Below are 27,365 nucleotides of genomic sequence, written 5' to 3' on the forward strand. Positions count from 1 at the left end.
CGCTGTGACTACCTGGGAGAGCTGAATGATCTGTGTACTGAACTACTTCTGCCTTAGTTCCAGAAATCCTTCCCTCCACCTCTCCCTTGGCTGCACATTCTGACTGCTGCCTCTCCTCCTTGTGCCATCACAAAAGGCTATGCAGCAATGTAGCCCCCTGTATTAGGGAGTTTGCCCATGTTATCCACCACTGAAAAAATGGTGGACTTTTCCCTGAGGGAGTTCTCAGTTCATTCTGTGGGTGCACAAGCCCTTTTTTCCCTGTACAGGGGGAAGGCAGAGTCTGCTTCTGTTTGCAGCTGAACTGGCTTAGGAGATATTAAGAATTCACGGAACTAAGACATCAGGAACATGCCATCCTCAGTTGTTCTTTCTTCTGTGATCTTTGCTCCTCTCAAGTTTGGTAGGAACTTCCACTTGCTGAGGAGGAAGGCAACCCAGAAGGAGGGGAGGTGACAGTTAATATTTTTTGTCAGAAAGAGCTGCTGGGCTTTGATTCACAGATGGGGACAGCTTTACCCAAGGATGGTTGCAGAAAGTCTGTGCTAGTCTCTTACAACCCCCACCTCCACTGCAGGAACAGTGCTGCCAGCGCAGCAGTGCTGAGTGCTGAGGCATTTTATGGCCTGGTGTGTTAAGGACAAATGCTATTAATTTCAGGCTATCTCAATATGCCAGTTGGCAAATGTTTGGGGCTCTGCAGCTGACAGATCTGGATCTTTAAGGCTGGGAGCAACAGCCACTGCAGTCATCCCTGTGTAAACCATTCCCACTTAAAATGTAGAACCTGTGTGCAAAGGTGAGTTGCCTCCTTTCTGAAGCTCTCAGTTAAGCAGCTGGTGTCTTTGTTCTCAGGTACATGTACTTCACCAACATGCAAGAGCGAGCTCCCAAGATTGAGCGTGCAGCCCTTGATGGCACAGAGAGAGAAGTGCTTTTTACCACTGGGTTGATCCGACCAGTAGCACTGGTGATTGACAACAAACTTGGAAAGCTTTTCTGGGTGGATGCAGATCTGAAGCGCATCGAAAGCTGCGACTTGTCAGGTATGTGGTATGCAGTTAAACATTTGGAGTTGAGTGTGTATATGTATAGGACACATTGATGCTTTTTGATGCTGACCCCCTAACTTCTATCTCCACTGTTGCCAGTTCTATGTAGGCAGTCACAGATAACAATTTCTGGTGGGCTCCCATCTTTGATCTGATTGCAGTAAACATGTCTGTAATGACTGCTACCCTCCAAGAGAGCCATTTGACTTTTGATATGTCCTGAAAGCAGCTCTTGCAAGATTTAAATAGGTGTTGCCAGTCATGGATCCCCTAAATCACGTCCCCTGTGCCTTTTTTTTTTCCTTATGGTTTGAAAAGTTTGCATAACTCTTCCATTTTTCTTTCTCTGGAGTTTACTGGTTAGTAAATCAAGGTAGCTTGAAAAACAAACAGAAGGAAGGGGAATGGCTTTCTTCTAAGATGGATGATAAAGCAGCTCATCTGGAATACCAGTGTTGTAAAACAGTGGAGAGATGTCAACTCATTGCAGTTTTCCTATATTAGTATAATAAAGCATTACTCCACGTCCATAGCAATAGCACCACATGGCTCTTAGAAAGTGCTGTTCACTTGATAGTGCTGAAGAAGTGGAGAAATGGGCTCGCTCATCTCGTGAGCAGTATAGCACAGAGGATCCAATGGCCCTACTTTCTGACTCGTGATTCATTCTCTCATCATCATCCATGTATCAAGAAATGAAACTCCTAAAGCAAGTGCAGAGAGAAGTGAACTAGTGTGAGGGAGTAGAAGCTGGGCTGTTCTAGTGATTGGCATCTGCCATAGAAGGCTGATTCTCCAATTTTTGGTGGCTCTTCTCTTCTTGCCATGTAGTCACATCTTTCCCTTGTGTTGTAGTGAGGCCATGAACTAAAACAGGAGAAAATTGTTCACTTTTTTACAAGGACAGTTCACTTTTGAGCACCTGAAGCTGACTCAAGGTCAGGCTTGGGTCTTTTCTGCCAGAGAGGAGATAAAAACATGAAGCTGGAGCTGGGAATGTAAAGCAGCCCATGTCTTTCATCAGTTATCAAGCTGGATGGGGGGGTATTGTCAAACTGCCTGTGTAGCCACAAAATGTCCAATCCAGGATAGGCGTTAGAGTACTTACAAAAATTTGTAGGAGAAAAGATGATAGGAGGGAGACAAGACTTGACCTATGAAACAACCCATATTTGAGAAGAAAAGGTTGACATAGTGAGATATGTAACACAAAATGCATTGGAGATACTGAGAGGGTTTTTTATAGTGATGAAAGGAGAAGTGCTGTAGGAGGAAATCCAAAAGTAAAAAGACAAGACAGAAAAGCAGCATATCATGCAGGTATTGTGGCTGAAGTTATACCCACAAATGCAAGAGAGAGAGAAGAGGCACCAAAGAAGATTATGTGGAAATCGTATGGTTTGGGAGAGGGGGAATGTACCAGGGAGAAGTTAATGAATTGAGAAGGGAGGACGGGATCAATAACTAGTGCTGCTACTGATAAAAAGGTGGTCCCCATGTAATAGGAAGCCATATTATTTAATGAAGCTGTAGCATACAGCGGACCTAGCTATGCCTAGGTCTTCTACTTGTATGTACATAAGCATCCTTTTTTCCCCTTTGATTTAGCACACGTGCAAGGTTGAGTCACAGCTAGCAGCTGAGGGTGGGCAGGGGGCAGGTGCTTCTTGCTTGTCATGTTACAGGTTGGAAGGTGGACTGTGTCCTTGCATAGTACAGCATTAAAATGAAGAGGAGTCTGTTTATTATTGTTTTAGATCTAAGTCTTGAATGAATAAGACCTGACAATAGGACTTAGGTAAACTGATATATGAAAAAATCAGCAGCTATGCCATCACATACTGGTAGTTGTATCCTGTGATTGCATCTTCCTTTGTACACATTCTTCCTTTTCATGGCATTAAAACTCCATGTAAGCATATGTTTGCATACTGGATATATATTTTAATCCAATTCTTTGGATCTTTGTACAGGGAAAACTAAACTTTCTCTGGTTAATATTGAACCAAAGCTTTTAGTGCATATTTATTTGATGGGATCACAGCTTAAGAATCAAACCCTATAGGTAAGATAAAAGCAGGGGAAAGCTACAGGATTAAAAGAAAACAATGTTTATTAACTAGAGGATATGTATCATGCAGCCAGAAGACTATAGTTGTATTTGATCCAGCTGAGCTCATTGTAATTTGATTCACTGAGCTGTTGATTTTTTAAGAGTTAACAGCATATTTTTATTTTAAAGTATTTTGCAGTCTTGTATCACAACTTCAGAAGAAATTTGACAGCTCAAGTTATGTATGCTTGAATTAGTTCCTCTAGAAATTCTTTTCTGAGCAAAACACTTTAAAATGGGCACATATTAGCAAAAGAATCTTAGCATAAACTGAGGCTGCTGAATAAATTGGACCGAAATTGTGTATAGCATCCTTCATGACAATTAGACTGGTCTAGACAACCTTATTCCCCAATAGGCTTGAGGAGATGACGTGGTTATGGAGGTTTCTGAAGCTTGCACTACACCCTGATTAGCAGCATCCTGCTAAATCGTGGAATAACCTCAGATGTCCAATGCTTAACTTTCAGAGAGGGATGAAGGAACTATAAACTTGTCTAACAGTTTTGTTTATGAGGTTCTTGAATTTTTGGAGTTGTTGATGCTTTTCAGACATTGATAAACCATTTGCAAATAACGTGTCTGCCACACCAGTCAATTAAAAGTAGTGTTTTATATTAATGTTGAAGTGACTGAAAAAGCTATAAAATCGCTGTGGTGAAAACATGCTTTGTTTTCAATTAAACTTTAAATAGAGGAATTGTGTGTCCTTCTAGCTTAATGTTCTTTACATTTAACTGTTGATTTCCATCTTGAAAAGACTACACATCTGTTTCATTCTGGGAATCAAAGTATTTAATTACTATGGAAATTCAACACTTCTGTACTTGTAACATGTTTTCTTTTTTCTAATCATATCTGTTGAAAATATCCTTTAATTTATTCAGATCAAGTTTTTAATTTTGATTACTCTTCTAAACAACAATTTAATGGGGTCATCCAGTGCTATAGGTGCCCTTTGCCTCTCCTTTTAAAATTATTCATTAATAATTTGGACTGTCATTTACTCAAGATCAAATCCAACATAATTATAGTATAGATTAATCACCCTATCCAGTGCTATGTCCAGCAGCTTCCCAAATCACCAATGTTCAGCTTTTTGCAGATGAGGGAGAAAAAAGATGATGCTTGATGTACACCCCCAAAACCCATTAAATGTAGCCTGTTTTAGGCCTGGATTTGGGAAGCTGTTCAAACAGGCTACGATTCTAGCAGGACTGCTAGCTTGCAAGTGTCACCTGACACCTCATGTATTCCTGATTTCAGAATGCCTTCAGGAAACCAGCTTGCCTTTTATTTCTAAATGGATGATCAATTTAGCACTTAAAAAATCATGAAGGTGTCTTTATATCAAGTTGAAATGAGGCTTTCCTATTCTTGTGGTATCTTGAATGCAGCTGAAAATTGTGCTTTTGGGTCACAATGTGAGGATTAGTCTGGCAAAAGGACAGTCGTCTTTGAAAATCCAATGACACTGAAGTTCAATGGAGCTAAGGGTGCTCAGCAGGTTGCAGGGCAAATGAACGAAGTGCCCTGTGCTTTGTTCACTGAGAACCTTCTTCTGTCAAAATGTTTCCTAGTATTTCTAAATTTTAAAACCTGTTTAGGAGAAGGCAAAGAACATCTCAGGAACTGCACTGCTAGAGAGTAGTACTAAGGGTCAGGTTTAGTGCCCATTTAGTGAAATTAGTGCAGGTGCATCTATTCTGTTCTTTTACTCTTTACAAGAGTAAAATCTGTTGGTACCTTGGAAGTGTGTACAATAATAGATGCATCAGATTACAACCAGGACTGTACTGTCACATACAGTTCATGCATGTTTCTTCTGAAAATGTAATGAAACAAAGATGTCTTCCTCATTGGTTTGGAAACAAAAGAAATTCAGGGCTAAAGAACTAACCCCAATTGCAAGTCCAAGAATTTCTGATCTCTCACATCTAAATTTGATTTGAATGTATGTTGTTTGTCATGACAGTCAAGCAAGAGTCATTGTAGGTGGTAATTTTATGTGCAAAACTAATAGACTCTGAAATAAATGTGACATTCTTATGCTTAATTATGCATTCCTATGCATAATTTATGCAGCAAATTAGTTGAACGTAGTACTCATAGCATTTTTATTATGTATCCAGATTCTATAATCGAATTTTGTGTAGATATTCAAAAGCTTTATTTTTTAAATGTAAGCAGACATAAGGTCTTTATTCCAAAATGAAATATGAGAGCAGAAGCAGCACCAAGTTAAGATTTTGGTTTGATTCCTCATTTTTAAAATCAAATATATCTAGTATACATAGGCACACACAGTCTCAAAATGGTTTCTGTGAATTAATAGAATAATTTGGAATCTCTTGTTCACCCTAGACAAGCATAACAAAAGCAACAATTAAATACCACTAAGTGTAGGGCGGCACAAAGTAGAAGACTGCGAGCAACTAAAGTTAAAAGCAGTCATAAATGCATTTTTGCTTAACCTGATTTTTACACATTGGCTGAGAGCAGATTTGTACACATTTCTGTAGAGCAGAAAACCTGAGCATTTGATGGTGTTCCTGTTTAAGAACATACTGAGTTACTTGGAGTTTGGGTTTTCCAGTTGGTTACTGAAGAAAAAAGAGAAAGTGAAGAAAGAAGTGTGGCTGTTAGAATATGAGCTTTTCTATTGTGATCATATCTCTGTGGTTGTGATATAGCATATGACAGGATTTATGTACTCGCCCCTTGCTTTGCATGATGAATGTGTTTTATTTGAGTAATGGCAGTGAAGCTAACTGGTTGTATTTCACTCTTGCTTGTAGATTCCAACAAAGTGTACTGCTCGGTGTGTGAATGTATTGTAAAAATTTTGGCCCAAGAGCTGAGGCTGTATCAGTGACACAGGCTTTTAGGGAATGCACACAGTTACATGTAACAGAGCATGTCAACATGAGGCTGATGTTGCATACATCATGCTGAGGCTGATGTTGCATACATCATGCTGAGGCTGGTGTTGCATACTGACCAGCCAGTGTATGCAAGGATGAGCTGTGTTTCATATTGTATCTGTTTGCCCTCATGACATGGCAACTGGTTGCATTTACCCGAGATGAGGCTGAACTAGCAGAGCCTTCGTCTGCATAGAGAAATGAAGCCAATGACCTTATAGCTAACTATTTGCAGGGTTGGGTCAGTTGGGTTTCGTTTTGGCTGGGGCTTTTTTTAAGAAATGAGTTAAAAGTCGACTGGTGTAAAACTTTGTCTTTGTTTTGTTAATCTCAGGTGCTAACCGTGTGACCCTGGAGGACTCCAACATCCTTCAGCCAATGGGACTCACTGTGCTGGGGAATCACTTGTATTGGATTGATCGTCAGCAGCAGATGATTGAGAGAGTGGAGAAGATGAACGGGTACAAAAGGACTAGAATTCAAGGCCGAATTGCTCACCTAACAGGCATTCATGCTGTGGAAGAGCTTGATATGGAGGAATTCTGTGAGTTTATTTCAATATCTGATGTCTCTCACTCTTGGTCGCTGTCTCTCGAAGTCCTCATCCAGCTGAATGTTGTAATAACATTGCCCAGTGGGCTTCAAGTAAGCCATGGAGTGCTTTCAACTTGGCCAGCTGGGATCCTAGAAGAGGAGGAGAAACAAGTTCCTCGTTCTTGTCCAGAGGAGTATTTCTGCACAGCTAGAATATGTGATTTCATGGCACTTAGTTACCTGCTTTGTACAAGCTCACATGATATTGAATTCACTCTAAAAGCTACTTATTATTATGGTTGTTAAGTTTTTAAAGTACAACCAAGTAATAAGACTTGGAAAAACCTTTAAAAAGAAAGAAAAGGATTGTACTTGCCTTTTCTCCAGGGGTTTCAGACCCCTGTGTAAAGCATGACTGGTTTGACTCAGCACAATCAATGATGTAAAAGCCTCCAGTGAGGGAGGGAGAATGGACAGGAAGCTCCTACAATGAATTATTGTGGATGTGGAATTTCTCTCCCATCCACATGGCTCCACAGCCATTTTAGGTGCTCCCTTCTGAAAGGGGTCACTCATGCAGCACCTTCTTTTTCTGGACTGGTGGTCCAAGTTCCTGTGGTCTGAGGGAGAGTGCAGAAACCTCCTACAGTAGTCACTCCTCAAAGTGATAACCTACAGCTTCTCCTGCTTAACAGGAATATAAAACAGAATATAAAAGCACAGACAAAATGTGGGAAACAGAGAGCTAATGACAGTGGCCTCTTCAAAGTTGGTTGCCTGTGATGAGTTGTCTTATATGGGGAGGGTACATTTGTGTATAATGCCTTAATTTTCAGAAGAAATCATTCCACTTCACAACCCTCTGTGCCATGTACATTAGTTTCTGTGATAGCTGAAAGTATTTTCAAACTTGTCTATGTGGGTAAGCTGTTACAAATAAGGTAGCGTAAGTATTTAAACTGTAGTAGATTCTATGTGCTAATCCTCATCCAGATGTTCTTTTTTCTTTCACAATACCTAGTTTTTCTTCTTCTGTGCCATTTCTCATATTTTTAGTTATCTCAAAGGTAATACTTTGATTGATTGAATGATGCAAAAAGAATTTTTTCTTTAATTCTCAGCACTTTTTTAAAAAAAGATTACTTTATATCCCATGTGTTTATTAATTTTTTTCGTTAATGGCAGAAATGCTCTTTCTTCTAAGTCACACTAAGTTCACCTTTTGCAGCTGAAAACTGTCTTACATAGATGACTTCTCTTACAACAGGGGAGTAAAAATACATATGCACATGTGTGCATGCCCACACAAGTATACATTGTGCAACCCATGCCTCAAACAGTAGTGTCTTCAACACTGTATTAAGTTAATGAATTTGTTACAGGTGAAAGCAGTTGCTGAGAAGCCCGAACAGATGGAAAACAACTTTGGCACAGAAATTATGATGTCTATACCGTTTCTTCCCTGTGGAAATTCTTGGTCCTTACTAGTAGTAAAGAATGCATTGTTCAGCAGCATCACAAATAACACAGGCTATAGTCCCACAGGTCACTCCAGCAGATGCTCAGCTGTCAGCTCGAACAAGCAGGCAGGAGACTGGGTCTCCTGCAGTCTCCTGCAGGCAGGAGACTGATGGGCTGGGGTCCTCAGACAGTGACCTCACTTCTCTGTGCCTGTTTCTTATCCACCTAACGGTCATCTAGAATGATTCTGTTAGGAGCTCTCAGGTACTCAGTGCTTCTGGGTAAGGGATTTGGGAACACAACCATCTAGCTTCCTATCTTTAAAAAAAAAAAAAAAAATCAACTGTGCATGCTTATGTTGCAGTTTTGTGAGTAACAGGGAAGTGGAGGGACTAGATATTAAGAGCTCTTTAAGATTAAAGGAGAATTCCTGAGGGTTTGGGGGGATGGCATTCTGCAGTGACATATGTTAATTCTTGATGCCTGGCTACCCAAGAAATGCAGGTGGGATGTCTAGGTACACTGTAAATGCAACCTTCTCAAGTCTGCCTTCTCATTCCTCTTCACCTGAGCTCCCAAATTCTATTTAGAAGTCCTTTAAAGGTCTCCATAGCACTGCAACTAGGAGAAATGTAGTCCTCATGAAGCAGTAAATCAGCTTTTGAGCACTGAACTGAAAAATCCTGCATTTATCTTCCTATTAATTTGTAGTGAAATCTTGGTTACTCAAACAGAAGTAGTTTGGGAGTGGTTTTGTGAGTTTGCCCTAGCTAAGAGTAGTTATGATTTCTTTTATGCTGTCTAATATTCTTTTCTGTGTGTTTCTCCAGCTGTGCATCCATGCTCCCGTAACAATGGTGGGTGTTCGCACATCTGCATTGCCAAAGGGGATGGGACTCCAAGATGTTCATGCCCCGAGCACCTTGTGCTTTTACAGAATCTCTTAACGTGTGGAGGTGAGTTATATTTAACAGTACTGCTAAGCAGTTTACATGAAAAAAGTTGGCGGTTGAGGTTGCATTCCAATCCAAAATGTGGATTTACACAGTGTTTTCCTACACATGGTGTGTTGCATCATGTGTTAAATTGGCCTTTGATTCTTCTACCAGCTGATTTCTGCTTCAGTTTTTGAACATATGTGACTTTTCATTGTAAGCAGAATATTCTTGTTTGACCTTAAAATATTTGCATCTTCTGCTGAGATTTTTATAATTGTATGATGTGACAGGTTTGTGCTTTAAACAAATGCTTATAGGATGATGTTGCATCAACCCTTGATGACCTAGTAGCAGAAATTTTTCATGTGATTCCCACAGTGTGATATTCCAGTCTTTCACATGAATTTGGCCTCACAACATGAAACACTGTACTGTCTGGTTATGAAATGTAAGCCAAAAGCTCCATTGCAATCCTTTTTAATTAAGGTAGCTCTCCTCTTTCCACATGGTCGACTTTTCCTTTAGACTTCCCTTTCACAATCCCAGGATTTTTGAAAATTGTTACATTGGACTTGCAGAGGTGATTAAAAATAAAACAAAAAAACCCATTGTTTCTTTTTGGGAGGCATCATACTTTAAATCGTTCGGCTCTGTTAGTCCTCTTGACTTCTTTTTATGTATTCATTTTGCTGTGGATTTCATTTTCTGGCTGAAGTCTGACCTCCCATGGGACAGTCATTTCCATTATAAACTGTTTTCTTTCCCATGACCACAACACGCTATGTGGTTTTAGAGTAGTGGTGGTTACATCGGGGGGGGGGGGGGGGGGGGGGGGTGGAAATCAATCTACTTATATTTCTTGCTGTACTGTTGTTGCACAACATGGCCAACGAGAGATTCTTACATCCCATTCCTTTGTTATCTTCAGCTATAAATCTAAAAATTAAGGGGCCTCCATTTAAGACCCCATAAGTGGTCTGGTTTTTTTGTTCTAATCTTTCACTAAGCCTGCAACAACTTTTTAACCTACCTTGTCTGCTGTAGTAGCAGCCAATAGCCAGTATTTCAAAATAGATTAATAGCTGTTTTGGCTGGAGAACATTTGTCCATGTACCCTTATGAATGCTCTTGACAAGTTTTTAACTGCAAGCTTGTGCCTGCCAAATGCAACCATAATGCAACATTAAATGTAGCTCTAAATGCAGAAGTAGTAATCTGTTGAATTATCTAAACAGCACACTCATATCAAAATTTAATTCAAGAATTATCTTAATGTGTGTATCTGGCATCTTTATCTTAACCTACAGCTGTCAGGTCACTGGCTACATTTGTAATTCTCAATTCTACATCAAATAATCATAAACCAGAAACTTAAAAGTCATAAAATTTTAAAAAATCAAATGCATTTGGATTTTTATTTGCATTTTGTTTTTCAAGCTCTTGATTATACTTCAGTCTCATTCTTGAACATTTCTCCCTAATGAAGGAAGGACAGCAGCACTTTAAAAATGGTTTGCATGTAATTGCATAGCTCTAGGATCTGTAACACCACCCTCAGGAGAAAAATACTCATACAAAAGTCTTGTCATTTGTTACAACTGAGAAGCTTTCCTTATGCTGGGCTCTTTGTGAAGTCCATCCCTGAGCCTGAATGTTAATAAAAGTTCATTAGGTTTCCAGAGGAGTGTTACCTTCCGGTGTCAGAGCACACCTCCAGCTTGCTCAATATTGTTGTCATAGACAGAGTATATGATGTGGCACTCTCTTAATCCAAGTGGTAAAGCATCTTCTTAGAGCATTAGCTGGCAACGGCAACTGTGGGGACTAGTGACTGCCTCTGTTAACTGGTGTAATTATGTCACAGGAATTTGACCCAGCAACTTTTGAAATCAGTGGACATGTATCTGTTTTCTGCAGCGGTGTTTTGAGATGGCCCCCTCATTTTGAACATAACTAACTGCTACTGATAACAACTGAAGGGACTTATATATTGACTGTTTCTTTCATTGATACCAATGGTGAAAAAGTGTGTGCTAATTTGGTGTATGTAAGAATTAGGAGCATTTTTTGCAATAGATTCTTGATCTGGATTGTCTTTGTCTTTTGACGTTCTTATTACAGCATAATTGTTGCATCGCTACATGAGGTTGTAGCTGCTGCTTAATGCTATCAGTGTGTGATTGCAACTTGAGCAACAGCATGGATGTGGAGTGGGTTGATGCCAGGATCTTGGGGTCCATGAAAAGTCAAATTCGAAGGAAGTCCCAGCTTTCTTAGGTCCAACATAAAAATGGCTGTGCACAAGGTCCAGTGTTCTGTCTCTGACCGTAGTGAAAGAATGTAAGATCAGGGCAGGCCTTCAGTGCTCCTCAGATTACTCTCTGAACCTCCACTGACCTGCAGCCCAGAGACTTTCTGGCAAGGGAACTTAGCTTAACGTTTAACAGGCCTTTACAGATATTTTTTCTCCATTCATATTTTTCAATTCATATCTGACTTGGAAATTTGTTTGTGGAGAAACCACTGGAAAAATAGAGAAACAGATATTGTAGAAGAAGGTGTTACATGTTTTAGGTGTAGTCATTGCAATTAACCCAATGTGCCAGGTTTTTTTATGAAGAATTGTTCCAGGCTAATATAATTGCAGGGATTAGGATTGTGTAGAATGTAGTTTGCAATCAGAAATTGAGTATTCATTTGAATTTATGTGTATGACAGTGTGTTCCAGAACGGGGCTGTTAGAGCCAAAGAAAGTGTTTGCAGTTCCTGTCCTTAGTTCAGTGCTTGCCTGCTAGAGCAAGCTTCTTCAATCACCATGCATCCAGTTTTTGTTATGAAGTTGGCAAAATTTCATTCCCTGTGCAAAATCGTGTTTTCCTCTTTGCTGGAATCTTAATATTGTCACAGAAGAACTTCAGTCCAGGCATAAGTGTGTTTTTCTTGAAAAAGTCCATCAGATTTTTACTCTGTTGTAAAGGCTAAAATTGAATATACAAAATGTTATTTATTTTCTCTTTCTCCAGAACCTCCAACTTGTTCCCCAGACCAGTTTACCTGTGCAACTGGAGAGATTGACTGTATCCCAATGGCATGGCGGTGTGATGGATTTCCAGAGTGCGATGACCAGAGTGATGAAGATAGTTGCCCCATATGCTCTGCATCCCAGTTCCAGTGTGAGAAAGGACAGTGTATCGATGCACACTTGCGGTGTAATGGAGAAATTGACTGCCAAGATAAATCTGATGAAGCGGATTGTGATAGTAAGATTAATTTTCCTGAACTCATGGTTCTAACATAAGCATCCATTTGGGATTCTAACTGTTCTTGATATATATATATATATATATGATTTTTAGTTTCAAATCAGGAAAAACAGCCTTAAACATAAGCCTAACTAAGCTATCCACTGATTCTGTTTTTCTTTCCCTCTTTCTTACTCTGTTGCTCAAATTAAACTTCTCTGTTCCTACATAAATTGCTGACCATGTAACTATAGATATGGGGAAGGTTGGGGAGAGTATCTTTAATCCATATTCAGAATGAAAACAGGAAAGAAACTGGCAGAACTTACCACATGCTTTTTTTTCCTGCATAATTACCATTTTGGCTTGCACTGTTTCCACGGTGTCCATTTCACCTTCAGACAGTGGTCACTGCAAGGTGCTGCAGGGAGGGGATGGACTTAATCCTGTGGCTGAAATGGCTGTTCTGAGGGTTCAGTCTTAGCAAGCTGATGCTTAATCCTGGATGGAACTTTTTATGAGAAATCTGTGGAATGATGTCCAAGGAACTCTTGCTGCTGCAGCTGCTTTGTACGCAGTCAGCCATAGGATCTGGGTCCAAGAGAGAAGCATGGACAGGTGCATTTGCATTAGCCTTTGGTTGATGGGAAAACTTGCATATTCTGTGTCTAGTATCAAGGCATAGCTGAAAGAGACACTTGACTATGAGCTGGCACCATGGCTTCTTATTGCTGTACAAAATTTCAGGAGCCTATTCAGTAGCGTGGCTTTTGCCTTGTGAAGCCTCAGGACCCTTAGCTCTACCCACTCAGTGGCTAACCGTTGCCACTGGGCCAGCAGGGTAGATTTTTGTGGACATTTCAATGAGCAGTTTTGTGGATTTGCAATGTCTTCTGTAACTCTGAGCCTAGACACCAGAACACCAGTACCTTCTTTGCAAACAAAAAGAGGATCAGCCATGTCCAAGTTCCTGTCTTTCTTGTGGGAGATGGTACTTACTACCTGTACTGCTTCATCAAGAGGCTCTGCTTTGTCCACCATGGAGCCCATATGCAGTGTAACAGTGCCATTACCCACACACAGAGTCAAATTGGAATGTGCATTTGGTCATCTCTCTGTGAAATGGTGGGCACTGCTAAGCAAACTTAATGCCAATGTTCCTGGCACCATATAAACTGTAGGTGCCTGCCTTGCCCTGCACAGCCCCTTTGAGGGCACAGATGAGCCTTACCATCAGGCCTAGAATAGTTGAAGACATATTTCTTCAGCAGTTGAATACTCAGTGGTTGTATGCCTAGTCCTCTGCAAGCACTTGGGCCACCCAAGACTAGGCTTTTGTCCAGGGAGCTGTCTGACACTTCCCTAGAAGGGCTATGAACATACTCAGTGTCCAGGGTTAGCCTGAGGGAGATGTGGCAAATGTGGTGCCTGTAGTCCTCAGGAATCTGTACAGGTCAAAGCCTGAGTGGGTTCCTAAGAAAAGTGAAACCAATAGGCCTTTCTCATCCCTTAGAGTGTATCAGCCTATAACCCACTGTGTTTGGGGAAGAAAAGGTGGCATATAGTACATTCTTGTTCTCTATATGAGGCTTATTAAGGTGGTGAGGCTAACTGGGCTTAACAGAACTTTTCTACTATACCTCATGCATCAGAGCAATTGCCTTCTGGTCAGAGCAGTGATAATCACTGCCTTTCCGTAGGTCTGAGTTCAATGCCTTGATTCTATGAGAAGCCGCTTCTCCTGTCCCCTGTTTTTCCAAGGCATGCTTTTGGAGAGTTGAATCTGAAACACTCGCACAGGGGTTGCAGACTATGACTGGAAGTGGCCAAAGAAATGTCCCTGGATATGTTTGTGGTTCTTGTCCCACATCTTCAAGACTGAGGCTTTCGTCTTCTTGAATTTGTTGCGGTAATGCTACCTGGTCCTCTCATACCCAGTGGAAGTCACAAGGTTAACAGTCTCTTGATGTTGCAACTGGATTACCATGCCACTGAAGAAACTTCATCTCCTGTTGTCATGGAGGTACACTAAAACTAACTCAAATGAGGGATAAGCTCAAAGAACTTTATTTCACAAAACAGCCAAAACCACACCACAGAAACCAATGAGAAACAGGAGTAAACCAAAATCAATCAACAATCTGGTAGCATTTAACACATAACAGGTTCGAGGTGTCAGTCGGGGTATTGTTACTACACGCCAATACACACAAGAATGATGATCCAAAGTGCGCGCACACACTCACTCACAAAGGGGGAAACTCTCTCTCCCTTGCGGGTACCCAGAAGATACAATTGCTCACCCGGAGGGGGAAAGGGGGTGAGGGCTCACTCAAGGATACATCCAGAAGAAATCACTCACCACAGGAGGTCAGGGCACTCAATCCCAGGAAGTTTCCTCAGGTGGCATCTCAACCTGAAGGGAGAGGTCCCAAACACAGGCCCGCTGCTCTGAGAAGACCACTCAAAGGGGGTCTCCGATGGCACCCCATTTATACCCTGGGTCAGATCTGAGCTGTGGTCATAATTGGTCATGATCTAGAAGCTTCTCTGAGCCAAGGCACCTCATTGGCTGTGGACCCTGTCTGGTGACCAAGGGGTCCTGCTTCTCCTGCTCCCCCTGCCGAGGTGTGTGCATGGCAGAGCATAAAAGGCACAAAAATGAGGTGCAAAAAGCCGGTGATTGCCATGTTAAAAGCCACGGTCTTGGGGGGGGGGGGGGGCAAGAGCGTACCTGTCACACAATCCACCCAGTGACCACAGTCATGATCCGACCAGTTTCTTTGGAGTGGTGGTACAGTTACCTCTTGCCTTCAAAGTTAAAAGGGGGCACAGTGTTGGTGAGTTTAATACCCACTGTGGATCATCATTCTCTAAGTGTCTTTCAGCTGTTGCAAGGTATCATTAGCAACCAACCAGTCAGTCCACAATAAACTATCAACCATGTAATAATATCCAAGATTATAGCAACAATTAACAATAGCCAATGGGTGAACATATGAGCACCCACCATACGGGTATGGTTCGAAGACAGAATGTCACTTGCATGGGTCAGTTTTAGGGGCATGTCAGTGTCACAAGTGGGATCCAGGGTAAGCGTTAGTTTCAGGGGCGGGTTTTACGGGAGTGTACTTTACAGTGGACATGGATTTCATTATGGTGCTCTTAATGCAGCTTATAGCAATACAAATTACAACAATCACAATTATGATCATTATCAAAGATTGAAGGAGGCTAGTTAGCCACCCCAACAAGGAAAACACAAAAGCGTTAAAAACTTTCCCCAACCAATTAGTCTCTAGTTCAGTAGCGATTTCTCTTGTCTCTTTAGCTATCTTCTTCATCTTATTCATCTGTTCTTGTAGTGGCACTGAAACATTTGGGATGTGGAAGCAACAGTTGTCTACTGATAGATTCAGCGTCCCGCATATGCCTTTCTCCTTCAATAGGATTAAGTCTAACACGGCTTGGTTTTGAATAGTCATCTGGCTGTTTTCTTGTAATTGATTATTTAAGAAGCCTATGCTGTCATGCGTAGAGTTTATTAGCGCCTCTAGCTGCAGGCTCAGCTCTAGAATAGAGCATCTGTCTCTGTGTCTGGAGCAATCCCCGTTCCAAAGATTGACTCTAACCGCCACCCAATCCTCATTGGAGTATTTTTCCACCCCTTCCGTATGTTCCTTTGGCACTTAATCCCTCCATTTCTGTGGTATGGGCCCTTGCCAGTAGATAGGGCAGAGGGAAAGCATGGCTAACGTGCAGGCCAGTTTTGGGATAGTTGGGTATAGCCGGGAATATAGGCAGCCATCAGAGTGTGCCCACACTAAATTAGGTGGTGCAGAGACAACAGATGTTCGGCACAACCCTGGAGTAGTGGTGAGAGGGCGACAATAGTCTCTTTTATGGCAATTTAGGACAGAGGGACGTGAATAGCTGGTATTGCTGCATAAGCAGCCTTGTACCAAGGTTTCTTGTGCCAGTGGATATAGCCACAACAGGGGCATCTTATCTATATCCTTAAACCCAATTTCCATTTGGCAGTCCCAGAGTGGAGATTCCTCTGTTGGGTGTGCCTTATCTTTTCCCCCGTACCAAGTAGGTGCGTAGGTGTAGCTGGCCCATGTGCAATTGAGCGGGCAGTTGAATGAGTTGTTATTACATGAAACAGGGCATTTGTTACTGTCTCTGTCAGGATGTTTGATACACCAAGAAGCGTTCAGTGGCTTGGTATACACTGGTGAGTGATCATCTATGTCCCATGGAGAGCCGTGTTCAGTGGTTCCTCATGGAACTTCAGGACAGGGTGTGGTGCCATTGACGCTCCACCCCGTGGCTTTATAGGTCAGTTGGAGAATGTAATTTGTATTCGGCATCCCATACCAAACTAGCATTTATTGTGCCCGGTGACCAGCTATAAATGATACGGGTGTAGCCTATGTCCCCTATGCTTTCCCGGAACTTCCAGCTATAATTGTTATATTGACCCCATGTTAATTCAAGGGCTAGTGATACGTTGATGTCCTGTACGAAAATGGGTAACGGGTCCTCCACTGACCTGGGGGTGGGTAAACAGACTGTTACCAATGTTAGGTTCGTCATCCATGCAAATTCCACCATCATCTTTGCCACTACATTGCCATCCAGCTCTGAGTCATCCACATTAGTTGCTGTTGCCACCAGTAGGAGCAACAGAATGGTCCATCCCTCCATTGTCCTGTAAGAGACTACAGAAAAAATGGGCCTTAGTCCCCTGGGACCGGGCTTTTGGGTTAGAAGTCCAGGACTATCCACTGGACACTGATACGGTGGGTTTTTCCATTTTCACCTAGGGCCTCCCAAGCATACAGGCCTCTAGGTTTTGCTAAGGTCACGGGCACGATGCCAATGGAAGGTAGTTTCACCATGATAGGCTGGCCTACATGTGTTCTTAGTGGAAACTGGTCCTTTCTGTTATCTGGTAGAGGGTCATTGCCTGTTGGTGGCTTCTCAGGGCAGAATGTCCAGATTTTGGGGCTTCCATAACTCCCCCAATGGTTATTGATGATAAGGACTGCTTGTGTTAGCTGTGTGTCCCAACTGGATCGCAAGACATCAGCATGCTTTTTAATCAGACCATTGGTCTGCTCGACGATCCCATTGGCCTGGGGATAACACAGCATATGGAACACTCCCTTTATAACTTCCCCTCTAGCCCAGTCTTGAACCACTGCAGCTGTAAAGTGTGAGCCATTACCACTTTGAATGCTCTCAGGGGTGGGTGAAATAATGAACCATTTGCACAACACTTGCACCGTTTGGTCCCCAGTGGCAGTGCTGACAGCTGTAGCCACCAACAGCCCTGAAACCACTTCCACTCCCACCAGGATGACTTTCCATGGGACGGTTTTAATGGCCTGACATAGTCAACCTGCCAAGTGCTCCAAAGGGCTTTGCCCTGTCTGATGTGCTGGGCCAGAGCTTGGTTTGGGTGGTCGGCTTTAAGCCTTATTCAGCATTGTGGGCAGGCCATGAAGACTGCTTCACATGTTGCCATAGACACTGGCCACCCCCAAGACCGGCACTCATAATACAGATCCACCTTCCCAGAGTGGCCTCGTTTGGTGTGTAGCCACTCAGCTAGCCATTCCCACTCTTCCCGTATGCCATCAACCACTCTGATTTGAACTAGCTGGTCAGCCTGTTGGTTCCACATAGCAGCTGGAGTTCTGCCTTTCACATGCCCTTTCACCTAGTCCACTCTCAAGGGATGCGACCTGCTTATTTCCAGTAGCCTCTGCCAATCTTCAGCCCTCCAGACTCTAGTGACCCACTTCCCACCGGTTGGATTCCCATTGGCATATCCACTCGGTGGCACCCTTGTAAGTTGCAAAAGAATTGGTGTAAATTGTGGAGGCATCCCCCTTCCACAGCTAATAAGAGAGCACGCAATTCCCCTACCTGAGCACTACCTTCCCCCTCCTCTGTCATTGTTGTTCTGGTGGCAATTTCCATTGCCACTTTGGCCCCACTCGATGGGTTGATGCGTCGGTGAACCACACCGCTTGTGTGTCTGAATCTTGGCTTAACTTGGGCGCCTCTTTAATTGGAGAGGGCTTATAAGGTAAGCTCAGCAGGGCTGGGTCAGGGTTTACGGGTTGTTGAAACTTGGAAACTTTGGCAGGGCCTTCTTTTAATGGTGACACTTGACTGGCTCTCTCCAAATAGGCATACCATTTTCATATTGTGGCCTTCTGCGCCACTCCCTCAGGAAGGGGCAACCCCTTAAGGATTGAAGTTAATAGAAGGAAAGGGTCTTGCACAATAATGTCCTGTGATGTACGCAATTTCTCCACCTCCTTAACTGTCCTGGTGAGTGAGAGAAGCCCCTTCTCCCACTCCACGTATTGCTGTTTGGTTTCCTTGAATGAAGTGGAAGAAAATATTAGAGGTCTGGCCAGCCCTTGCGGTCCCTTTTGGAATACGCCACCATAGAAGGCATGCTCCGCAAACCCCCATTCCACCCTCAGTGGGTCTCGTGGGTGTAGTGGGCCTAGTTTCTGGTAGGTTTTAAGTTCGTCCTTTAGGACGTTAAGGGCCTCGGTATATTGTGGGGTCCAATCCCATTTCCTGTTCTTTCTGAAGCAAGTCATATAGAGGGTGGGCAATTACCGAAAATCCTGGTGTGTTTTTCCTCCAGTACCCCAATGTGCCCAATAGATGTTGCAATTCCGTTTTGCTATTTGGGGTCTGCCCCCTCTCAATGGCCAATAGGACGTCATTGGGTACCATGATAGCTCCTGCTATCCCTCAAGCCCCTAAGAATTCGATTTCCTGCCCAGGACCTTGGCATTTGGAAGGTGGAGTATCTAACCCGTTTTCTGTCAATAAGTTCCAGATAGTCTCGGCTACCTGTCCAACCTGTCCCTTATTGTCTCCACTCACCAGGATGTCATCTATGTGTTGGTATATGTGAACGCCCAATGGCACTTTCATAGTGTCAAGGAGTGCAGCCAAGGCGTTATAAGCGATAGTGGCAGAGTGTTTGTATCCTTGCAGAAGCTGGTTGAAGGTGTACTGGGTCCCCTCCCAGGTAAAGGCAAATTGGGATTTGTCCTCCTCCCTTAGGGGAATCATGAAGAACATGTCTTTGACATCTAAGGCAGCCATCCAAGCTGCACTTGTCAAGGGATATTGGGAAATGCAGCTTACTTTGGTTACTCCGCTCAGCAGAGCATGAGCGGACTGCAAGGTCCTAATGTGAGCAGCTCCCACCCCACGGCTTCCGAAACTCCACAGGCTGCCATTGGGCAGGTGCCACCACTTACCCACTAAAACATCAAACCCCAATATGTTTCCCTTATAAGGGCTCAAAGCAACCTCCACAGCCGTCATCCGCTTCTCCCCAGACAGCCAAAACTGAGTTTGGGCTAAAGGACACCTCTATGCTGCACCCTTTACCCCTGTTATATTGATGGCTTTTCTTGATGGTTTGATTCCAAGCTTGTCAGCTTGCTGATTGTTTAGGACAGTAATTTGGGCTCCTGTGTCGATCAAAACTCTAAACTTACCCACTTCGGACCAACAGGAATATGTACATAGGGTTCCTTAGCAGCAGACCATTGACAGGAACTTACTAAGCGGGTTGGGTGGCCCAAACCACGACTTTTAGATTTTAGTTCACTTAATTGCCCTTGCAAAGATGTGAAAGGGTTAGGGTTCCGCCTCCTGTCTTGGCGAGGAGGGGGGGGTGGTGGTGTTCGCTGGCATCTCCTTTATGTTCCTGGTCTTTCCCTTCAGTAATTCCACTAGCTTCCGTATATGCTCAGTGGCCTGCCCATGTAACAGCACTTGAGGTACCCCCAACGCTAACGCCTTCCACCACAAGTCGTTCTGCTCCGGTCCGCCAGCTCAAGCTGACTTGCTTCGGAGGGGTTCAGGCTCCCCTGTGGTGGGGGTGGAGGGATGCGGGGACAAGGCTCATGGCTGTCTTGCCAGACCCTTCTGCTCCCATCTGCACCACCACCTAGATCCGTCCACCCTATTTCATGCCCGTGGGTGACTATACTATGCAGTGTTTCGGCCCACATCAGCACGTGCACAGACAGATTGAGGGGGTTCTGTTGATTGTGTTCTATGCCTGTCTGAATTCTCTCTCTGAGGGACTGGAGACGTATTTTTAAAGCATCTAGTAACCCCTTAATGAGAGGCCTGAGGTGGGCGGGATCTACCGGTGCAGCCATTGCAACCCCAAGGGAGAGGTCCCAAACACAGGCCCACTGCTCTGAGAAGACCACTCAAAGGGGGTCTCCGCCAGCACCCCATTTATACCCTGGGTCAGATCTGAGCTGTGGTCATAATTGGTCATGATCTAGAAGCTTCTCTGAGCCAAGGCACCTCATTGGCTGTGGACCCTGTCTGGTGACCAAGGGGTTCCGCTTCTCCTGCTCCCCCTACCGAGGTGTGTGCACGGCAGAGCATAAAAGGCACAAAAATGAGGTGCAAAAAGCCGGTGATTGCCATGTTAAAAGCCACGGTCTTGGGGGGGAGGAGGGGTGGAGCGTACCTGTCACACATGTACAACACAGGTTCAGTGCTCCAAGTTGTCCATTACTGAATCAGGAAGAAACAAGGAGTCCAACAAGGCAGAACAGCAACAGAAGATATGGCACATAAGAACGGAAAGGATATTAAGACAGAAATCTTAATGGAAGACGAAGGAGCAGCAGACACTTGCAAGAATAAGTAGAGGGCTGGCAGTCATTGGCAAATAGGAAGGTGCACACAGAACTTGGCCCTTCTCACAGTGCAAGAACCTAAGTGGTGTGGCGGGAGCTCTAGATGCTTTTAGAGCCTTCTGTCAACATGCATGTGTTTTGTATGCACTGTAGGACCTTGTGGAGCTGCATCCAACTTACTAGGGGCATAACAGTCCAAATAAGGAGCTGATGCATTTGGAGCTTCCACCTAAGTTTTTTTCTCCATAGATAATTTAGTTCTCTTACACGAGAACTGCTCTGCAAACTTGACCACAGCAAAGTAAGTATGGCCATTCAGGAGGTCCACTTCACAACATTACCAGTGCTGTGATCCAAAACATGAATGTGGATGTTCTCCTCCAGAAGAAAGGAACCTTTCTTCTTTTCTCATTGAATAACCTATACGGTGAACCTTCCAGTATTGCTGGTTACTAGCCCTCATAAGACAGTCTCTTTACTGATCATTTAATATGGTTTGACTTGATGGAGATTCCAAAGTTAATTAACAAGTCCTTTTTGCTCAAACAGAGGCTTCAGAATATAGATAAGAAATGTAGCAGTTATTTAGCAAGGTTGTATTATATAGGGCTATGTACGATAGTATGGTTTTATATGTAAGGTTTTGTAATATGCTGAGTTACTACATTTCATTAACATGTCAGGTGATCAGCTACACACTGTTAGTTATTGATTAAAGATTAGAGATTCTTGCTGATTTGATCCCAGTTTTGTCCCAATAGGACTGATTTGACAAAGGGCAGGGAGTTACTGGGATCAGAATTTTAATTTAGCCCCACTGAGTAGGATGTATAAAAACAAGAAGGAAGAATCAGAGACATGCAGACTTTTATTTTACCCACAGCAGCAAAGCAGGTGTTTCTGGTGCCTACCTGGTCATAATATAAAACGCACCACAGCTTCATGTCTCACTTTTGGTTTTCCTAAGATGCTCAAATGGTCCCATGCAAGTAGTACTTAATCTTTTCTTTCTTTCTGTGCAGCAATTTGTCTACCCAATCAGTTCCGATGTGCAAGCGGCCAGTGCATCCTCCTGAAGCAACAGTGTGACTCCTTTCCAGATTGCATTGACGGTTCTGATGAGCTTATGTGTGGTGAGATGTCTTTCCTTGAGATTCAAGTGCTGTGTTCAGGTGTAATGTCCTACGTCCCTATGCAGAGCCCCAGTCTTTGCATAGTAATATTCATTCAGGGAAGCCCAGTGAACCTTGGCCAAATACTCTCACAGTTGTATTTGGCTGCTAAATATAGTCATGCTCTTCCATTGGTCTGTGCAGCAAAAGAGTGTGAGCTTGCAGGATGGTGTAGCAAGTCTGTAATGCTATTATTCTAGGTAATGCAGGAACAGCAGTAGTGAAGATGAACGGAAATCCCAATGTTACTTCAAGCTAGTTCTAAAATGCTGTATGGGATACAACGCTACCTTGTTTAGAATACCTGCAAGTTCGAAAGTAATGAGCATAGTAGAATCAGATCTATACCCAAGGGAACCTGATTCTACTATGCTCAGTACCTTTGAACTTGCAGAGCTGCTGCTAACCTTGGGTGGCTTTTAAAAATGTTCAGCCCTACCCACTGCAATTACAGGGTCACACTGGAGGCTAATCATGTGGAAGAACTAGCACGCAGTAAGTGTCCACAAGAGACCGCAAGCTGGTCTCTTAAAGTGCAAATAGAAAAAGAACGTAAGGAGAGACCTTGGTTTTTCTGGGCAAAATGTTACTTTGAATTCTCATTGCAGTAGATATATGCAAGTTACAGGCACACTGATGGCAGTTGCTGTATTAGTCCTTAGTGGGGTCTGTTATTTTGCAGTCTGAAGTAAACAGTAAAATTTACTTGTTCTCTGCTTGCAATTTCCCTCTTTTTGCACCATCAGGGTGACTAGTGCATGAAGTTTTCAGGGAATGGGGCAGATGAAGGGAGCATTTACTAGCTCACGAGTGGTTTTGCAAAATAGTTGGAACATAGCATTTTAGAACAAAAGCAAATAGACGTGCTGATCTGTCAGTAATTCATTCTGAACAAATACCTTGTGTTGGGTTTGCGTAGAGAAATGCGGCACGTTGCTTAATAATGTTGCCTATAGGACCTTGGCTAATTGTGAGGTTTTTAATATCTTAGGGTCTTGTCAGGTTTTGAAGCACCAGCTGTGCCACTGCTGGGATGAGAGGAGGGGTCACCAGGTCTGGTCAGGGTAACCTTGTTTCTTCCTTCCATCCTCACAGTGGGTACAGCAAGGAAAAATGTATTTATTTCATGAGCAAAAGTGGTGAAAGGAGCCCAAGTGGTGAATAGAAGAAAAGGCTAAAAGAATGGCAACAAAAACCATTTAGCTTTCCTGTTGGAAATTTCAGACTGAACATGCTTCTCATGCTTCTCCCACATCTTCCATTTATCTCTCAGCTCTCACCCAGTTCCCCCAAATCCCTGGATAATGTAAAGCCACTTCTTTTTTTTTTAGTTTATTTTCTTTGTGCACTTGGCAAACTTTTGTGCTGCCAAGTTAATGCAGCTGTTTCCTGTTTGCAGTTTGGGTCCAGTCCTGCAATTAGGTCTTAACTGATTTAAATGTGTCTTTTTGTAGACATAAGACTGTCTCCTCTGGAGTCTCTTTGTGGAACAGAGCATTCTGTGGTTTCTTGCTTGACTGAGGGAAAGAACTCAAGTAGGGAATAAAAATGATTCTTACTTTCTAGATAAGGATCTTGCATTCAAAAGAAGCTAGATTTAACCAAAATGATAATTGTGTGTTTCAAATTAGCTAATTTGGGAACATGTTTCAATTTTGGCTTTGTTTTTTTCTCGTATCATATCTGAACTAATCTGACTATTTGAAAGTTAGGGCCTTAGCTGACATAAAAGCTATCATGCAGTAATAAGTGTGAAAAGTAGATAAAGACTTTAAGACAGAAATGAATTCTTGCTGCTGAGCTGTTAAGAGTTTATTGGTAGATCTTTGTATTTCCTTTATCTTCCTTCTCAAATTTCAGTTGTTTTTCATTCCATTCCACTGAAGGGAATGAAACCAGAACCACTCGAGAAAAATGTTATGAAGAGAAGGCTTGAATCTTACGTGAACCATTTCACTTCTTACAACTTCATTAATAGGGGAAGGGGTCTATAGTTTGATCTGAACATGTAAAAACAATAGGCTTTGGCCAAGTTTACTTTGATTTTTTCACTTTATGAATATATATATTTGTGTGTGTAAAAAAATAAAATGATAAATGTTGTGTGAATCACGTGGAAAAAATTGTTTTCACTGAAGTATGTCACATATGTGAAAAACATAAAGGTGTCAGGTTTATTTGGCAAGAATTTTAATGGGTTACCCGTAATCAGGGGGAGATATGAAACATAGCTCATCTCAAATACTGCAGCACTTTTTAATATTTAACATTGGGTTATATAGGAGAAAAAGAAATAAGAAGTAGAAAGTGTTTGAGAAATTCTGGATTATGTCTTCCTTCCAATTTGTAAGGTATTTTTTAGAAAGCAAGCCATATTTTAGGAAGGAAAAGTATTCTATTTTAAGGCCTATATTAGCTAGGAAGACATGCACTGCTTAATACATATGGTAGTTTCCCTACTGCTAAAATCTTTTAATTTTTTAATGTTATTGGTAGCCCAAATGGCCTTTGAGAGAGCAGATTCCTCTCTGATTAAGGACTTCATGTTTATAAGTGTCCTATATCTTTAACCCATAGACTTTGGGGGGGGAAGAGAGGGAAACTTTCTAGGCTGTTGTTATATGAAGATGATAAGTAATACTGTTACGAGATTAATTGCTAGACAGAAAGGAGAGTACCTTGCTAATACTGCTTTATGTACATGGAGGGAAAGAGGAGGCATGAAGTCTTGTGCATTTAATCAGAATATATGGAGTTATAGATGCCTGAGTTTGATGCAGATACTTTCAAAGACACTGTGTGAATGACTGTGAGCTGACTGATTTGTTGCACGAGCTCCAGGACAGCAACATATATATTGCCTCATGTTTAATGACCTCTTTTTTTTTTATTTCTCTCTTTCCAGAAAAAACAAAGCCAGCCTCAGATGAGTCACAGCCACACAGTAGTGCCATTGGTCCTGTCATTGGTATAATACTGTCACTTTTTGTCATGGGAGGAATGTACTTTGTTTGCCAGAGAGTGGTGTGTCAGCGCTACGCCGGGCCCAATAGCCCTTTTCCACATGAGTATGTCAGTGGCACCCCTCATGTCCCTCTTAATTTTATTGCTCCAGGAAGTTCTCAACATGGCACTTTTACTGGTAAGGATGGTAAGGACCTTGCATCTAATCAGTACCATTACATTATCTGGATTTGGAGTTTTACAGGTTATTAAGAGTGTTAGATGCGGTGTTTTCAAAGAGCAGAAATTAGATATTGTTGATCTGCTCAGTGGTTTTGGTATAAATCTATCATTTGGATTAGATATACAAAAAACTATTAGACGCATTTCATTAGGCATCTTGCCAGATTTTCAAATGCAATTTTCATGCTAGGCTGCATCTGCACAGGTATCTATCTTTTTGATAGAAAATCTACAGTATTTTGCCAGTGAAAACATCCTCTTTAAATAGTTAATTCTGTTGTATGTAATAAAGCCTGGGTTTTGCATAGTAATTCTTACCTAAGGCCTGCAAAACACTATGAACAGTAGTGAACCACGTGCAGTATTGGAAACTAAGAATGCATGTGCTATTCAGTGTTCTGAGAGCTGTGTTGAGTTGTTCTTTGTGTCTTGTACTCAGATGTCCTTGTTTCTGTCCTGTCCATCAAAGGTCTTTAGACAGTTTTGTCCTGTCTGCTCAGGATGGATAAGTTATTCCACTGTGGAAAGAAGTGAAGCAGCTTAGTTTACTATAATACAAAAAAGCGGGGGATAAACCTCCCTCCCCAAAGTTACAACAGCAAATGTGGAAGAACACAAGCAGTCTGGGTGTGGTTTTACAGTCTGGCTGCTCATTGCCTGAAGTGTAATGAAAACATCCCCTTTGGTTTAGCCCACCTCTGAGACAGATTTCCTGTTTGCTTTTGGACAAAGTATTTATTCTCTCTGTGTCTCAGTCCTTCATCTCTAAAACAGCAAAGCTTCTCTACCTCGCAAAGGACTCAAAGTATCCATTCGGAGAAGTGCATGCAGCTACGATGCTGAGATCGAAGGACTTGAAGTATACATAAAAGTTCAGGATATTCAGCTAATAGATAAGAACCCAGAAACCTCATATAGACATAAAAGTAAACACTTAAATGATGTACCTCAAATTATTTTACAAATGTAAAATATATTTTTCATAGAGGAAATAGCAAATTCTTAACTACAAAGCCCTGAGAAGAAAGAATATCTCTTCATATTGTTCAGGAAGCTGGAAAGTAAATGTTTGCCTGTACACCTGCCAGACAGGGTCAGAATACAACAAATCCATACTTTGGAGTGCTGAAAAATCAGATAGATGATAAACTTAAAGACAAATAAAAAGATGTGGCACTTCTTCAAATTAAACAAGTTTTTGAGATGTGCTAATTGTTGTTTTCTTCTAGCCATGGCTTTGAAGATAGCCAGATACAACTTAGGTTTAGCCTTTCTCGCACTTTACTGACTGGTCAGCTGTTCCTGCTTAAATTATGGTTTTATGGTTATCAAGAGGTTTTTGTGGTAGGAAATAAAATTTGAGAATGAAATCATTGCAGGTGAAATCTTTGCAGTCGTGTTTTAAATCGGACTTCACACTAAAGCTTTTTTGATTAAAGCAAGTATCAGTGGTTTTCATCTGTACCTCTGCAGATGCTAAACTAAGCTGTCATTCTGATTCTCATTCATATTTGTTATTTTTTTCTAATCCATATTGCTGTGACAAGTTACAACAGCTGAAAATACTACCCTTGATGTTAATTCTAAAAAGACGTAGGTTCCTAATGCCATGGCATTTCCAAAAAAGATAGTCATGAATTATGATCACAAATAGAGTCACTCTGCTTGTAATAAATATTTCCTGCATCTGAAAAATTTCTGAAAATTTCCCAAACTAAACTCTTCCATTAGCACTGAATAGTCTGACAGGAAGAAGCAAAAATGCATTGTCTGATTAAGTGTATATGGGAGTAAAACAGATTGGAGAATGTTGTCTTCCCTTTTCCTGTCACCCAGGTTTCCTTCTTTTTGCCTCTGCTGATTTTCAGTTTAAAAAGTGATTTTTTTTCAATAAAAATAATTATTTTTTGCTGTTGTTCATGTACTTGCAATTGAATTTCTTTGGATGGAAATGAAAACTTTGGAGGTCTCTAGCTTATTTTTGTTGGGCAATGTATAATGCTTTTTTGCCAATTCCTGAGTATGTTTA

General features: G+C 42.1%; 1 protein-coding gene across 3 annotated transcripts in view; it reads left to right on the forward strand.

Moving 5' to 3' along the window:
- LRP5 (LDL receptor related protein 5) overlaps positions 1-27,365 on the forward strand; it is a 170,418-nt gene that overhangs the window by 133,396 nt on the left and 9,657 nt on the right. For 2 of the 3 annotated variants that reach the window (XM_075502419.1, XM_075502421.1), the window contains exons 15-20: positions 856-1,046; positions 6,424-6,633; positions 8,915-9,040; positions 12,046-12,282; positions 22,001-22,111; positions 25,056-25,301. In XM_075502419.1, coding sequence (XP_075358534.1) covers positions 856-1,046; positions 6,424-6,633; positions 8,915-9,040; positions 12,046-12,282; positions 22,001-22,111; positions 25,056-25,301 — 1,121 coding nt within the window. The remainder of the gene's footprint in view (positions 1-855; positions 1,047-6,423; positions 6,634-8,914; positions 9,041-12,045; positions 12,283-22,000; positions 22,112-25,055; positions 25,302-27,365) is intronic. The other variant, XM_075502420.1, reaches the window with a different exon arrangement.

This window comes from Mycteria americana, chromosome 5 (assembly GCF_035582795.1).
Source record: "Mycteria americana isolate JAX WOST 10 ecotype Jacksonville Zoo and Gardens chromosome 5, USCA_MyAme_1.0, whole genome shotgun sequence".
NCBI lineage: Eukaryota > Metazoa > Chordata > Aves > Ciconiiformes > Ciconiidae > Mycteria > Mycteria americana.